The following is a 17,935-nucleotide window of genomic DNA, read 5'->3' on the forward strand; positions in this document are numbered from 1 at the left end:
GTCCCCCAAAATATACTTTTTATTATGATATATTTTTTGATTCATATTTTATATTTTGGTCTTTAGTTACAAGCATATGTGATGAATTCCACTGTTGAAAACAGAAAAGAAATACTCTATCTAAGTTAAGTCTTTCTGTCTTTTGACGTGTATATTCTGTAGGCCAATGGTCCTAATTGGGGGGTGGGGGGAACCTTTATAATTTTGTCTCTGGTAAACCTAACAGTAATTTTACTAATTACCACAGCTCATGCTGGGAGCTCCTTACAGTGAGATAAGGTCACCCAAGAAATTAGACCACTAATACTAACCCATACTTTTTGGCAGTGTTTGGATTTAGAGTTGTAAGTGTTCAGAAATCACACTCATCTATCCATGTACTGCACTGAAAACATGGAATTTGGGCAGAAATACTCTGCATTTCATTATATAAAGATAAGTTTTTAAGTTGTGTTCTTTTCCTTAGAAAATGGAATAAACTCTGCCATCTATGTTGGCCTTTAAAATATCACCCAATAGAATGGATGATTAAATTAATGGGAGAAGAACTTCTTGGAAAGAATGCTAAATTCTGAGCCAAAATGTAAACATCAGAAATAGTTTTTAGTTTCTAGTTCTTGCCAAATTGGTGGATTAGCTCAGACTGCTGACTTCTCTTAAAATCATCTCAAGAGAAACAATAGCATTCCAGGCACTAATAATAACAAAATAAAATGAAAACAACAAGAAATGTGAGAAACCCATGGATAGACTGAAGGCTCTTTGACCTAGTATGGGGACCTGGGGTTCTGACTGCTGAGACAGCAGTAAGAGGACAGATTGGATAATTAAAAAAGAACCTAAGCATTCAAATCAAGCGAATTTTTAAAAGTACAACAGGGCAAGCCCTGAGTAACAAAAAATAAGGAAATAACAAAAGTAGAGGTGGAAATAAGTTAAATGGAAAACAAAAGAGAAGATTAACAAAAGAAAACCTCATTCTTTGAAAAGGTAAAGCAAGGAAAGTAAGTTAGACCGACCTCTGGCAAGAATAATCAAGGAAAAAGAAAAAAAGGGAAAGAAGAAATGCCAAAACAAAAAGTATAGGACAAAAGGGGAAAATACTATAAACCCAACATAGATTGGATTTATAATCATAAAATAGAGATTATAAAGTAAAATATAATAATAAAAAGTTACAAAATATGATCATATAATAATATGGATATAGGAACTCTTGTAGTCTAGAACCAAGATTTCTTTCTAGGATGTTCTGTCCTGACCACTGGAACCTCTTCTGAAAGTGCCTCTTTCTTAGGCTTTCCTCCCTGATGGCCCGAGTTTCTATTTCTAATACCGTTTCTTAGGAGAGCTCCTGCTTCAGGCTACAAAATCTAAGGCAATCTCTCTCCAACTCTCACCTTCCTACTCATTCTCTCCAACTTCCTCCATTCCTGTTGGGCAGCAAGAAAGAGAAGTGGGAAGGTAAGGGATTGGGATTGCACTGCTTTGGAGTAGCCATGAAAGTTACTCTTCCCACTGTAATTCTAAATGCAGGTTTCCAAAAAAACATTATCACATATATTAGTATGGACTCATATATAAGGTGCCTTATGGGTTAAACCTACTTTGTAGTCTGGCCTGGGGTCCTAATCACCATATGAAGTCATTTCACCTGAACCTCTAGCTTCCGGGTTTCAAATTTTAGCGGTCAGATTTGTCCAGAAGTGCAAAATGAGGCTTTCTTACAAATGAGAATCCTAATGGAATGTTCACACTAGAATAAGATAATTCTGGGAGTGGGTGATTCAAGAGGAGGGACAAATGAATTCAGAGAAAGAATACTCAAGACTTAAGATTGCCTAGGTCTCACTGGGCCTCCAGAAAGACCACGATGATGTAAAGTATTGTTTCTATGGGAAAATATTATAACCTACTTTGGTAGGCTAAATAATGACCCCCTAAAGATGTTCATGTCCTGTCCTCAGAACCTCTAATGTTACCTTAAATGTTGTCTTTGAAGATTAAGTTAAGGATCTTGAGTTGGAGACATTATTTTGTATTATCTGGGTGGTTCCAGTGTAGTCACAAATGTTCTTAAACGAGAGAGGCAGGAGGTCAGAGTTGGTAGTAGGATATATGACAATGAAGCAAGAGTTGAGAGTGATGTGAGGATGGGGCCATGAGCCAAGGAATGCAGGTGGCTTGTAGAAGCTGAAAAAACTGAGGAAATAGATTCTCCCTTGGAGTTCTAGAAGGAATGCAGCCCTAACAACAACTTAATTTTAGACCTCTGATCCCTGTAACCGTAAGAGAATAAATCTGTGTTATTTTAGGCCACTAAGATTGTGTTGATTTGTCACAAAAGCAATCGTAAAGGAATACACATACTGACTTCAAATGAGCCTTTAAACCCATCTGTGATAAACTGCATTCTCCAAAGGTGACTGCAAAAATATCTCCCATCTCACATACTCTTCTGCAATGTCATCTTGCCACTTCCCCATCACTATGTGGAATCTATCCTTTTTTCCCTCCTCCAAATCTGGGTGGACCCGGAGACTGCTTTGATCAGTAGACTATAGTGCAAGTGATACAATGCCTCTTAACTGGCCCGGCAGCTTCCGCCTTCTTCCTCTTGCAAGCTAGGTACCATGAAAGCAGTGCCACTTTAGGACTGAATACTCAGGGAAACTCAACCACATGGAGAAGCCCTGAAGCATGGCATACCGTGTGGAGATAGAGGTGCTAAGGAACCTGAGCTGTCAGACATATGAGTGAAAAGCCATCCAGGAGGTGGATCTTCCAGACCCAGCCACCCTGGCTGATCCCATGTGCAGCAGAGACAAACAGCTTAGCTAAACCCTTTCTAAATATTTGATCCACAGATCATGAGCAAAATAGAATGATTATTTTAAGCCACTAATTTTGGGGCTTGTTTGTTACTCAGCAAAAGATAACCAAAACACCACCTTTTTAGTGAGTTGTTGACTATCTGTCCAATGAACTGATACGTATAATGTCTTCAGTGGCTATTAAGAAATGTTATGTTGTTTGCACTAAATGACCCCTGGTTAATTTAAAGTCTGTACATATTTTATCTCTATTATTTCAGCTGTTATTTCTGCCAGATTGCTATATCTAATTTCACAGAGTTCTAGTAAGAAATAAAATGAATAAAGTAAACCTGCTTTGTAATACTGAGGCATTATACAAATATTATTTTGTTAGTCTCTATGCAACATTGGAAGAATTGGAAGTTGCCTACGGCAACCAGAAACACTGACTTATTCTACTAACTTAATTATAGACAATTTCTAAATTAGGCTCTGGTCTATAGACTTGAGGGTGACTTTAGGTCTCTGCTACAGAATTAAGAACATAGATTTATGTGGCAATAAATTTCCCTGCTAATTCAAGATATTTTTCACTTCTGGCTTTAAGGTTCTTTTCCGAAGAGAAGCCTCTATAAATCTATTTTTCATGATTCTGTGTTTATTGCAATCTTGCTTGTAGATTTTTAATTTTTCAAAAAGGTGGATGGAAATATTTAGGATTGACATTTTGAATGCTGAATCATGTAAATCTACAGAAGCATAAATATTCTACCACTTTGGATAATTTCTACCATGATATCAGATCAAGTAAGTGTGTCTGCTCTAAGATTACACTTGTTTGTATTTACAGGTTGTCTTGGTTCCTTCAGAGCTGGATTATTCACTACTGCTCGTCTGTCAACTAATGCTTACCCTGACCTAAGGAGCTGTGTCAATGGTAAACACCTCTACCATCAGTTTAAAAAACAAAACAAAACAAAAACCTGCAAGTAAAGTACCCCCATATAAATATAACTAATGTTTAAAAATCAACAAATGAGCCCTTGAAGGGCTGCAAGGCCCAGCAAGGAGGTATTCTCAAAATGCATTTGAAGGAATGTTTTTTATTTTTTTTATTTTTTTGGCCACACCACATGGCTCTAACACTGGATCAAATTAGCCAAATAATTATTTCTTTCAGTATTTATTTATTTGTTTATTATTTATTTAGTTTAAACTTTTTATTGACATATCATACATATATGTATGTATGTGTACAGCAATGTACATGAAAGATGAAATTTTTTTCTTTTTTGACCACATCGTGTGGCTTGTGGGATCTTAGTTTCCCCACTAGGGATTGAACCTGGGCCACAGCAGTGAAAGCGCTGAGTCCTAACCACTGGACCGCCAGGGAACTCCCTGGAGGAATGTTTTTTAGATGTAAATGCTGCTGTTTTACTTAAAATGAATTTTCCACCTAATGTTTAAATTGAAGTGTTCCTTGTTTGCCAAGCTTTAGGTCATTGACTTCAGAATTTTATTCCCAAGAGCTTTAATTTGGCTGTCGTTGCATAATCATGTACTTATGACCAAATGTTACAGTTGATTAATAGGTCAAAGTGGAACCACATTTATTTTTCTGACTTTTGGCATCAACGATATAAATGTGGAAAATCTTGTGATATCAAATTAGCCTTTTCCCCCTGAAGTTCACATAAGGCCTAGTGATAATTTTCATAGATTATTTGTCTCTAGTTTATCAATTTCCTGACTTAGAGTCAGAGAGAAAAAGGTGAAATTGCAACATGTAAATTGGGATGTTTGTCCAGTGAATATTTCACATGCAGCATTGGCATTATTGAGATATTCATTCATGTGCATTTTCTATAATTCAAAATTAGTTGTAACTACACAAGTAAAACAGTTTGCCTAAATGTGTATATTTAATTCATACTTTATTTTTTTAATTTACCAAAGGACAGAAAAATAATTTGATAATTTCCTGATTAACCTGTTTTCTGTCATTTTAACTAATACCTAATTTTCAAAAAATTTGACTTTATGAGGACTTTTTTGAAAAGTTCAGTAATTAGGTTTTAATTAGATTACAAAATTTTTTTTTTTGCAAGTAACAGTTTGCTTTGCTAACATAAGCTAAGGAGAATGTAAAGGAAGGATGGAAGGAACTTGCAGATCAGCTAGGAAGGCTGGAGAAACAGGTGTGGAAGCATGCAGGAGCCAGGGACCATTGCAGTGTCTAGTGAGGTGAGAGTGACCACAAATAAGTCAAGACACAAATAGGCATATCATTTAAGATAGTGATAAAGTGCTGTGACATTTTATGAAGAAAATGTCCCTCCTTAGGAATCACAGTATTCTGCTACCTGTTGCCCAGTGTCTGAAAACCATTTGACTAGAATTCTATTTATTTAAAGCAGGAGAATAAATCTGGTCCCTGTTATTCTATCTTAGCCCAATTTGGAAGTTCCAAATTATTCTATTGATACTACACTATTTCTATTGATATTGAGTAGCTTTATTGTTCTGCCTACCTCATGGAATTGTTTTAAGGATCAAATAAGGTAATATATGAAAAGAATATTAAATTACAGTTATAAAGTACTGTATATATTTGCAAATATAAAAGTAGTTCCCTTTTGCAAAATAGTTATGAAGATTTGTCTAATGGATCCACTTTTCTTAATGAAAAAGTATTTGAAGGAATGAGTTGTAATTTTTTTCCATTGACCATAGGCTTTGTGCACAGGATTCTATTAAAGGGCATATAATTCTATTTTACCATGGCATGTGGTAAAAATTAAATAGATATATATTTCCTTCAGCCATTTCAGACCAGTGTAATCCTCTGCCATGCAATGAAGATGGATATATGACCTGCAAAGATGGCCAAGCTACATTCACTTGCATTTGTAAATCAGGTTGGCAAGGAGAGAAGTGTGAATTTGGTATGTATAATAAACCCAGCTGGCTCATCTGGATTGGCCTCCTGAAAAGTTCTCTGAAGGTTTTATTACTTTAAAAGTAATTTATTTCCTCCTTTTTAGATATAAATGAATGCAAAGATCCTTCAAATGTAAATGGAGGTTGTAACCAGATTTGTGATAATACACCTGGAAGTTACCACTGTTCCTGTAAAAGTGGTTTTGTTATGCTTTCAAATAAAAAGGACTGCAGAGGTAAGAATAAGAAGGTAGACTAAAAAGGTATATACTATGTGAGAGCAAAATTCAGTTAGAGGAATTTCCCCAGGAAATTCTTGGAAAACTCTTAGGTGGTAAGTGCTTGTAATAAGTATACATTATTATCTACCTTGAAACCTTGTGATACTATGGGACTGCCTTTGGTTTATTGTTTATAGAGTATTTTTTTATTCACAGAGTATTTTGTTGTCTTCTTATTGTGTGTGCATGTGTGTACATGCACGTGTTTTAATGAAGAATTTCATTATATGGTAATAAAATGAAGTTTTAGTGCAAGTCCTTGCATACTACAGTCTTTGCGAAATCGTTGTTTATCCTTTTTCTTCCAGACACTATAATAGTATATCCTTTATTCCCATAAGATAAACAGTTTACAAATAAATCACCACAATCCTTAATAACTTCTTTCACTGTATTTTATATTTTCTTGTCAGAAATACCTTTCTAATTTCCAATATAAACCCTTCATCTTGCACCTCATTTCCTGTTGTGGTTTTGAAAAAGATGAAACTCTGGTTTTCCTTCTCTTTATACATCTAAGATCACATCACTGGTCATAACTTTTTTTTTTTTTTTAATTTCAGACTTAAATAATTCCAGTCAGTTAGTTTAGCTTTTTAAGTCATTTAACTAGTGTATTTCTTTTTTTTTAAATTATGCTTCTCTTTCCCCCAAATTTTACCTTTCTTTTTTCTGCATAATGTCTTTTCCATTAGACTGCTTTAACTACCTTTACTAAATCTTCAAATATAAGTGCTAGGTACGTGGGTGACTAAAAATGAAATTCTCCAGCCTGGAGTTAAATTTTGCCTTTAGAAAATGGGAGCAAGTTATTCTTTCTTCTCTCCTTTCCTCCTTCCCTTCCTTTCTTGCTTCTTTCCTTCCTTTTCTTCCTTCTTCCCTCCCTCCCTCCCTCTCTTCCTCCTTCTCCCCCCTCTCTTTTTCTTTCTCCCCCCACTTCTCCTCTTTTTGTATGAAGTAAAAAATTTAGTAAGTTAAAATGTGAAGTTTTCTTTTTCAACTCTATTCATATCTGCTTTGGTAAATCGTTAAATTGAATTCATATTCAAGGAGTGGCTGTCCCTCACTGCATTGTAGTGTTTAGTCTAGCATAGTTTACTATAATATCATTTAAAGTGCAATTAAGTGACTCTAAGGTGAACTGTATAAGCTAACGATTTATTATGAGCAGTTATCCAATTTCAGATTATATATCTTTCTTGTTTGCCTATTTGAAGGTGTTTGAGGTTAGAGATTTAGAATATCAATATCATTAAAACACCAGTTATAGAAAACCATTATAATGAAGGGATACCATATGCATTCCACAAGCAAATAATACCCATTAAAACTTCTACATCTAAATACTTGAATAGTCTATACTGCTAAAGAATTTATATTTTTAATTGATAGGAATTTAATCCTTATCCATTGAGTTAATACACCTTAACAAAAAATTCTCTTATAAATGAGTGTCTCTGATGATCAGAACATATGTTCTTGTATTCTTTATTTACATAGTCTTTTATCCATGATACCTAAGTAATAAAGTACAGACCTAGAAGAAGAATATGTATACAACTGTTACAATAGGGCCTTTGCTAAAATGTGGATATGGCTGGGATTAAGCTGCCAGTAAATGTGCAAAAATGCAAGAATAAAACTTTTCATCAGACATTAGATGTCAGTGTAGAGTCATAAAATGTACGTGCTATAACCGACACTCATATGATTTAAATGAGTCCTTGTAATATGCCTCAAACCAAATAAATTTAATCATATGTTTTTACTTTCTGTAGAAAATATGGATTTTATAGCTCTTTTTAGAAAAGTAAGTATTTTTTGAAGTAATTGTAGATTCACATGCAGTTGTAAGAAATAATAAAAAGAGATCCCATGTACCCTTTACCCAATTTCTCCCGATAGTAAAATCTTACAAAACTATAGTACCTTATAACACCCAGGATATTGTCACCAATACAATCAACATACAGAAAAATTCCCTTACCACAAGGAATTGATTCATTTATTTTTGTGCAGGTCATTTTAAATAGAGAAATGTCTGAAAATTTGGCTATTAGTCTGTGGAAAAATTAAACTATTAATATCAACTTTTTAGAGTAGAAAATATATTTTTCATTCTGAGCTTGCCTTTCCTCAGAGAGTACAAATGAGAAGAGTTCACTAATAATTACATCTCTATTGAACTATTTCTGTCACTTGTTTTGTTTTTCTCACAGATGCTTATTCAGTAACTAGTTGCAATCAATACTTCGTCTCCTACTCTACTATGTAATATAATAAACGCACATGAAATTTCTGGAATAGTAATTTAACACTAACATTTACGCTGAATTAGCTGCACTTTATAAATACTTTAACACCTTACCCAATCCCATTTTAAATTTGAATCACTCTTGAATACTTTAAGCCACAATAATAGTATGCAGATTTAGCTATTGTCCATTTCCAAAGGAAAGGTGTAAGACTGATGAGCCATCTCATTTTTATTTTTTATATTTGTGATAATACAGAGTAAATATGCTGTTAAGACCATATTTCAGAAACATGTATTTAAGAATACATATTAAGAATATGATGAGTCTCCCATTTATTTTCATACTGTATCCTGGTAGATAAGAAAAAATAGCGCTTTTTTTCTTTTACGTGACTACAAAGGAAATAGCAACCATTAGTCAAATTCCCTATGTATTTGTATAAAGAAATCATATTTAGTGAACTAATATATGATGATAGATTTAATATTTTGTTATTCCCAGACCACTTTGTTGTCTCATTAGATATATTAAACTAGATCCAGGAAACACAAATCAAGGGGTCTTTGCTAGTATCTTCTGGTATGGGAAAAATGTTTTTTAATATACTGGTTTCATTTATAGATGTGGATGAATGCTCTGTGAAGCCAAGCATTTGTGGCACAGCTGTGTGCAAGAACATCCCAGGAGACTTTGAATGTGAATGCACTGAAGGCTACAGATACAATCCCATATCAAAGTCTTGTGAAGGTAAAGTTCTGGTGGTGTCATTGGTGGTGAAGAGGGTGTTTGCACCCTGATTTGATATGAGAAGCATTTGTTCTTTAGTAGTATGCAATCTGATTGGCCCGCTAAGCTGTATATGAATTGGAGACCTCCCATATATGAGCAAAAGAACACATTTTTAAAATTATTTATTTATTTACTTACTTTTGGCTGCGTTGGGTCTTCGTTGCTGTGCACGGGCTTTCTCTAGTTGTAGTGAGCGGGGGCTACTCTTCATTGTGGTGCACAGGCTTCTCATTGCGGTGGCTTCTCTTGTTGCGGAGCATGGGCTCTAGGCGCGCGGGCTTCAGTAGTTGTGGCTCGCAGGCTCTAGAACGCAGGCTCAGTACTTGGGGTGCACGGGCTTAGTTGCTCCGGCTTGTGGGATCTTCCCGGACCAGGGATCGAACCCGTGTCCCCTACATTGGCAGGCGGATTCTTAACCACTGCGCCACCAGGGAAAAACATTTTATAATATTCAAAGATAAAAAGAACTTCAAGCTCGAAGGAAAAACACACGCACAAAAAGAAAGGCAAATTTAAAAATCACGTGGGTGTTACAAGGGTGGTTAGAAATCTTTGGTTTTATACCAAGCTTTTCAATGATTTTCTGTGCATATATCAGTGTGCCTTTTATTGTAAAATAGTAAATGACCTAGTTCTATTATAATTAAATACATGTAAAAGAAAATCTCTTCATAACCAAATGATAACCAAGCTCTAAAACCTTGAGAAGTACTGATTAGTAATGTCAGTGCCTGTGGTTTTGGGAGAGCCCCTTGGAGCTTATGATTACTTCATTTGGCTCCAGTGGTGCTGCCATGTGTGCCTCAGGTAGCTTAGATGTGTTAGAGCAGGGGTCCCCAACGGCCGGGCCTACACCGGTCCACGACCTGTTAGGAACCAGGCCACAGAGCAGGAGGTGGGCGGCAGGCGAGCAAGCGAAGCTCCATCTGCCGCTCCCCATCGCCCCCCATCACTCACATTACCTCCTGAACCAACCCCCCCCCCCACCGTCCGTGGAAAAATTGTCTTCCACGAAACCGGTCCCTGGTGCCAAAAAGGTTGGGGACCACTGTGTTAGAGAGATTTTTTTTAAAAGCATGGATATATATAAATTATCTCATATCCTCCTTTGAATTTTTTAAAATTTCAGAATGAATTTAATACCATGACTAAAACTAATCCAATCAGTAATTTTTCTATTGTGGCAAAATATATATATAAGATGTGCCCTTTAACCATTTTTAAGTGTACAATTCAGGGGCATTAATTACATTCACACAGTTATGCAGCCATTACCATATCTGTTCCCAAACTTTTCCAAACAGAACTCTGTAACTGTTAAGCAATAAATTCCCCCTCCTCCCTTTCCCAGCCCCTGATAACCTCCAACTTACTTCTGTCTCTATGAATTTGCCTAAATTGATAATAATCTTAGAATAGTTTTTTTTTCAACTATTTGTACTCCTTTTGAGATTTTGATGTGTTATATCCTTATGCACTCACTGAAAAATATCCCCCCAACCCACCATTTCTACTCTCCCACCACTCCAGGTGGAAATTACTGTAGTAAGCCCTAAGCATTTGCAGACTTATTATTAGCCAACTTCATCATCAATATTGTAGTTATATTCAACGAATGACAGATTTTTTTAAAAAGATATAAATGTGAAAATATAAATATATTTATATATAAATATATAATACTTTATTACTCTAGTTATACTATTCAATTTTTATGGTACTGAGGGTTCACTAATTTGGGGGGTCTATTTTAAGGCATTTTAAGGGAGAACTTATATGCTATAATAGTATTTGAGTTTGGGAATTTTCAAAGATCACAGGGTGTATTCATCAAAACGGTCAAGGATCGTAGGTAGTTCTGAAGTGTACTTTAGCTGAAGCATCTTATTACAGCTTTTCAAGAATGATTTTCTTAAAATATGGAGTAGGAACAGGGACCATATAGAAGATTTCACAGTATGGGAGGTAATAGCACAGTGAGGTTTTTTGTTTTTTGCTTTTTTGTTTTTTTACATAAGAATAAATATATGCCCTTAAATTTATTGTCGCCAGTAATCATTGCATTATGGAAAGTGAAATTTTCTTGATATGATCATTTAATCTCCAATTACATTAACCTTCAATTAAAAGGGATCTTTTCTTCCCTTCCCTTCCCTATCTTCCTGTCCTCCCCTCCCTCCTCCTCCCCTCCTCTCCCCTTCCCTTCCCTTCCTTTTCTTTTCTTCAAAGCAAAGAGTTAAGAAGTAGTGTCAATGGAATTCATATGATCAGATGTGACAGTTACCTGGAGACTCTCAGTCTTTTTTTCTTCAAAATCATAAAATTAGTATAATTGTTATATCTTTATTAATTATTAATTACTGAAAGTTATTCATTAAATTTGTTGGTCAGGTATATAAATAAATAGAAATTACACTTGTAACTCATTTAAATTTCAATGGCAAGTGTATAAATGTGATTTGATGTCAAAGGAATTTCTTTCACTGAGGATTTATTATCATTGATTATCTCATACTAAAATCAACATAGTCCTTCTTCTGTGGGATTGAACATTTAGGAGATATTAAAATTTATGTTCTCTTTTACCCCAGATGTGGACGAATGCTCTGAGAACATATGTGCTCAACTTTGTGTCAATCACCCTGGAGGTTACTCTTGTTACTGTGATGGGAAGAAAGGATTCAAACTTGCTCAAGATCAGAAGAGTTGTGAGGTAACATTTTGCAAGGCTAACCTTCCCATCTCTTTTTTAAAATGAAAGAACCAGGTACTTATTTCCACATAGTTGAGGTAAATCAAGAGAATACAGATGTCTATTATAATTGCTATAGTTCAAAGCAGGCTATGAGTCACAATCTATTTTACTAATTTTGGTCATGTAAGTGGTAAACATTGTGGATAATTAGTGACTGGATTAAAAAAAAGAAAAGCTGCAGGGCCACAGTTCAGAGAGTGCTCATCTGTATAGCCTGTACATTTATAAAATGCAAAGTGTATGTTTATTTAAGAAACTAAGAAAAGCTGAGGTTTATACTCCTCTTTGTGAGAAAAAAGTCTTTCATAGAACTTTAGAGAAAACATTTTCCAGTGTCTGCTTTTCTTTATCGCACTCTGACAAGTTTGATCATGCCGCAGGCATGTTAGTACTTGCAACAGTGCTCATAAAATCTCAGGTGTAAACAACTTTGTCAGAGTAGGATTTAGTTGGGGTTTAAGTATATCGAAATTCAGAGAGGTCAATTTTGTTAATTTGTATCTCTCAAAATTGCTTTTAGTTACTAAGATTCAATTCATAATTGATCCAGAAATTGAATGTTGGGGGTAGGTTCTAGTTCTTCTTCAACTGTAATAAATAGGTCAACATTTGAAGCTCTTTTTTTTTTCCTAAGTAAGGATCACATGTTAGTGATCTTTAGTCAAATTCTTGAATCTCTTTTAATTTTTAAAAGTTAAAGTGAAATTTCAAATGCTTATGAAGCAGACAGTAAAAAAAGCCCTAAACTAAATAATGATTTAATCATGAATTTACACATACCTCTATATCTGCTACCCAGAGAAAGCTGTGTATGTCCAAAAAATGTAACATTTCATGTTATGCCACCTACTTGGTAAAGAAAGGTAAGGTAAGCTAGTTGGCATACGTAGTAACTTTGGTAGTACTTCATTGGACTGTATTGTGTGCATGTCTATTTTGTAATTTGGTTTTCTATTATTTCAATATTTGTTGTAGTTACACATTACCATCTACCTTGGAATAGATTTATGGAAGTTCTAAGAGGAAATGAGATATTATTTCTGGACGTAGATTTAATACAGTGCTGTTTACACAGTTCCCCCCAGAATATCCCTGTATGTATGCCCAAGAACTTCTCCCTTAAAAACCTTTCCATTTTAATGTTTGTTTTTGCTCTTAGAAGGAAAAAACCTTGATGTTACATCAGATGACTCTAAATCACTTTTTTTTTTGGTGAATTCCTTGGAGATTACAGTGATATCTTACTTTATATTTAACCCATTCAGGTTTTCCAGCATTCCCTTTACTATCTAGATAGCACATTTTTGCTCAGAAAAATTTTGGCTTAATAAGACTTTAAAACATGTGTATTTTTGGAGATTATGCTGATGGACTATACAAGGAAGTAAAAGATATTGCTTTATTATCACTATGGGTGTTCTTAATTTATCTTAGTGTATCACAGAGGATACATTTGACAAGAACACTAGGAACTAGAGAAAGGATGATACCCTGACACAAACACCAAGCAGTAACCTACGCTTTTTGTTTGTTTTGTTGCCTTTTCTCCAGGCTGTTCCAGTGTGTCTTCCTTTGAACCTTGACAAAAATTATGAATTGCTTTACTTGGCAGAGCAGTTTGTAGGGGTTGTTTTGTATTTAAAATTTCGTTTGCCGGAAATCACCAGGTGAGGTACCAATGTCAATGATAATTTCTAGAGATAAGCAGGTCAGGACATAAGAAGTGACTGAAAGGTTTAAAATGTACGAAATTTTATTAACAATCAGATAAGTTAGGTGTATAATCAGTCAGATGATATGAGGTACCCTAAAGTTCATTTTTATCTTTACACGTAATTTTCATGCTTGAATCATTTGGGGTCGTTCTAGGCTGATTTTCTCCAATGATCATTTTATCCCATAGTTCTTCCTTTTCTAGTGAATACGTATTTACTAAGAAGCTGGGAAAGTAGATTTAATGTATTTGTGAAATTTTCATTCTTTATACATGTTGTTAAAAATTAAGTAATGAGAAATATTCAAAATACTGCTTTTAGAATATAGTTATATTCATAATTATTAAGGAAACTGTATAAGATTGCTTGAGTAGTATTTTAAAGGAATGCATTGCATGATTTTAGTTGACTATCTGGGTATTTTACCTGCCGTTCCTGTAGTTAGGTTGACTTTCGTGAGGGAGTAGTTACTTCTATTTTTGAGTCATGACTCTTTAATTATAAAATTTTCTCAGAGCCATACATTGTTGGAACTAGGAAAAAAATTTCAGAATTTTGTTGGAATAATGGAAAGGAAACATTTGAGACTGATTATAGAGTCCGAATTTTAAAATATTTTAATTAGATAAGCATGAATATTTAGAATTTAATTCATTAGATATATGAGTGATTATTCATTAAATAATTCAACTCAATCCATAGAAATTTTATCATTAAGGAACACTGAAATTTATTCAATGATATAATTGTGCTCTTTTGACACTCTCGTTTCCCCCAAGTTGTGGTTTTCCCCTTTAACATCTCAGAGCAAATAATATCTTCTAGTGATATAGATTGTAGACAACCTTTCCTTGCTATGAGAGTAATGAGAATGAGAGAGAAGAGTTCATTATTACATACCTTCAGGCACTTTCAGAGGTATTCATTTTTCACAATTCACAGATGCTTGGGCTGTAACATTGGATCAAATTGGATCAATTATTTCTTTCAGTATTTATTTGTTTATTATTTGTTTAGTTTAAACTTTTTATTGAAGTATTATAAATATATATATACACATAGAAATATACATGTATCTTACATGTAAGCTTGATGAATTTTATAAGCTGCCACCTGTGTAATGAACACAAAGAACAGCTAATACTTTTTTATTTCTTTTTTCTTTTTTTGAAAATTCCTTCAGCTCTGTTTCCCATGATCAAATACTTACCCTACCCCAAAGTTAGCAGATTCACTTTTTTTCACTCTACAATACTTCTGAAAAAGAATGAATTGTTCCCCAGTGTAATGAATCAGTATGCTGATGTATTCCAGACAGAAAATGTGCAGAACATGACTCTTTGAATTACTGGTTTAACATGATTTTACAAAGAGAAGGAAATTATCTCCATAATAGGATGAACTTCTATAAGATCCTGAGTGTACATAGATTCGGGTTTTGGCAAGATAATATATGCTTCACATAAGCAAAATGTGAGGAATATGAAAGAGAATAGAAGTCCCTACTCGAAGCAAAATGGTTCTTTTTAATATAATCTGAGTTCTGTAAATTCCTACTACATTGTTATCTACCCAACATACTTTACTCCACATTTACCTCTTTATAATATTTCCTTGGAATTCTAAAGACTAAAAAGTTTATTCTATCACTTTTTCTTTGTTCCATTTGAGGTAGATTTGTGCCCTATTGCAAATGGTGCCTCTATCACTATACTATTATATGTGGAATAAGAAAGAGTGTGGGATTCTTTCTTGCCTTATTTAGTAATTATCTGAATTCTTGATTTTTTTACTTAAATTACCTTTATTTTAACTTAACTCAGATGACTAATAGTTATACAACTATTTTTCCTATTCCCTGTTTATCTTTTTTCAGTCATTTTGCTTTGCTGGTTCCTTGGAAACTTTAATGCTAATTCTCATTAAAGTATCCTGAGGGCACTGAATTGATATATATTATTTTTTAGTCCAGCATCCTTAAGATTTTTTCCTCCCCTGTAGTAGCTACATACATATATGTGCAGAGTCTTAATAGCAACAGGTGTTATCAGAGCTCAGATCGTCCCAAACACATGACTATATCTTTTAAGCTCTCCTTCCATGTACTCTAGTATAGTGATTTATGCAATTAGAGTTTGGGAGAGCTTTTGAAATTAAATGAACAGACACATTTAAAAGTTTTTGACTTTACCTTCCTTTACCACACATGAAGTCTTAATTATGCTTGCAATCATCCAGATGCTACCTTGTATATCTCTGTGAGTGATTCCTTCCTGACATATATGAAATCATAGGAAAATATGCTTTTTGATGGATAAACTTCAATCATGGAATTGTATCATCTTTTACTAATCACGTATGGATACAACAACAACAACAAAAAAAAAGAAATCTTAATGTCAGATTATATAGTGTATAAAAGGCTCCACGAAAGAGACAAATGCCTAATATTTGTACATGAGTATTCCAGCATTTTAAAGAGTGCCTTCAAAACAAATGCCAAGGGGGCTTCCCTGGTGGCGCAGTGGTTGAGAATCTGCCTGCTAATGCAGGGGACACGGGTTCGAGCCCTGGTCTGGGAAGATCCCACATGCCACGGAGCAGCTGGGCCCGTGAGCCACAATTGCTGAGCCTGCGCGTCTGGAGCCTGTGCCCCGCGACGGGAGGGGCCGCGATAGAGAAAGGCCCGCGCACCGCGATGAAGAGCGGTCCCCGCACCGCGATGAAGAGTGGCCCCCGCTTGCCGCAACTGGAGAAAGCCCTCGCACGAACCGAAGACCCAACACAGCCAAAAATAAATAAATAAATAAATAAATTAAAAAAAAAAAAAAAAAAAAAAAAAAAAACAAATGCCAAAAGATGAAAAATTATCAAAGCATCTTTTCATTGGGAAAAAAGATTCCACAAATAAGCAAGAAAGTATAATAACTTGATTTTAAACACACATGGAGCCAGAGATAATACAAGAATAGCTTAATCCTGCCCTTCTCTTTTATTTTTTCCAGGGAAAGAAAGAGTTGACTCTTTCAACGTATTGCTGTTTGCCAGTACAAGAAAAAAAAGAAAAACATAGTCTTCAATATTTCTTACTATTAAGGCTCTCTCTTTGTCCATTGTTTAGATTTTCAGCTGAATTTGATTTCCGGACATATGATTCAGAAGGTGTTATCCTGTATGCAGAATCTTCTGATCAGTCAGCTTGGTTCCTGATTGCACTTCGTGAGGGAAAGATTGAAATTCAGTTTAAGAATGAATATACAGCCAAAATCACAACTGGAGGCAAAGTTATTAATGATGGTTTATGGAATATGGTACGTTTTGCTGAATTCATAAAGAATCTTTCCACTTTGATGCAATTTGTATAAAATCATTGATCATTTTTTAAATAATGATACCAAAGCAAAATAATTTTGGGTTTATCTGATGTTGTGTGAAGTATATTCTACACGCTGTAAATCCCTGAAACAGCCTGAGAAGTTATTATCTCTCAATATATTGCAGATTTCCCATAACTGAAGTTGTTTTCAGTTATTTGCTTTGTTAAAGACAACTACTCTGTCTTTAACTTTTTACCTTTTTTAGTGGCTATCACTCGGTGAACAGTGATATCGCTCCTATAGGTCAGGGGCTATTCAAAGACAACACTGATCAAGGACAACTACACTGGATAGCCATCAGTATTTTTAATGTAAAAGAGAAATACACATAGTAACAAAATAAAAAATTTAATTTAATTTTAAATATTATCATGTAGGTATAATCAGTTTGTACAAACAGGATACACTAGCTGGTACCAATTAGAGTGCTTAGAAACTAGCATTTTTAGATAATCCCTATAAGTGAGTCTTTATTTTAATAATCAAGAACAGCACTTTAATCATCTAAAATGGAACTTTTCTTGGAGAAGGAATTACTTGGAGAAGGGATTACTGTTAGTCCACAGAGGGGAGAATTCCTTTCTGCAATTAAATCAATGCTACTTTCAGCAGAGGACAGCGGAGAGAAAAGTGTTGTGCCCCAAACAGACACTTTCTAAGCCTGTGGGAACTGACAAGAGGTCCATGTTGAGCAGCCATGTAAAGTCATCACTAAATTATTTCATTCTTATATTTATCCACTCTTGCAGTCATATACTCAATAAGCTTTTAGTGAGCATGTTTAAAGTGCTACATCCCTGAGTTCAAGGCGCTGAAACTATAGCAGGAGTTTGTCCTTGCTCTTGAGGTTAGCACCTCACAGTTTAGTAGCTGATGCTGCATTATGAACTAATACAATATAATGTGAAATATGTTACAGGAAGGTGGTAGTAAAGAACAGTTGGGTGCAGATATGGTTCACCAAAAAGGGGACTGTCTGTCATTTGGCAGCCATGGATTTT

The 17,935-nt window shown here is 34.7% G+C and overlaps 1 protein-coding gene across 1 annotated transcript in view; it reads left to right on the forward strand.

Annotated features, from left to right (window-relative positions):
* The window catches only part of PROS1 (protein S), a 61,791-nt gene that overhangs the window by 28,477 nt on the left and 15,379 nt on the right, over window positions 1-17,935 (forward strand). Inside the window, exons 4-10 of the mRNA XM_007164082.3 lie at window positions 3,667-3,753; window positions 5,642-5,764; window positions 5,864-5,995; window positions 8,920-9,045; window positions 11,679-11,800; window positions 13,394-13,509; window positions 16,679-16,868. Coding sequence (XP_007164144.2) covers window positions 3,667-3,753; window positions 5,642-5,764; window positions 5,864-5,995; window positions 8,920-9,045; window positions 11,679-11,800; window positions 13,394-13,509; window positions 16,679-16,868 — 896 coding nt within the window. The remainder of the gene's footprint in view (window positions 1-3,666; window positions 3,754-5,641; window positions 5,765-5,863; window positions 5,996-8,919; window positions 9,046-11,678; window positions 11,801-13,393; window positions 13,510-16,678; window positions 16,869-17,935) is intronic.

The sequence above is a fragment of the Balaenoptera acutorostrata genome, chromosome 4, assembly GCF_949987535.1.
Source record: "Balaenoptera acutorostrata chromosome 4, mBalAcu1.1, whole genome shotgun sequence".
Taxonomy (NCBI): Eukaryota; Metazoa; Chordata; class Mammalia; order Artiodactyla; family Balaenopteridae; genus Balaenoptera; species Balaenoptera acutorostrata.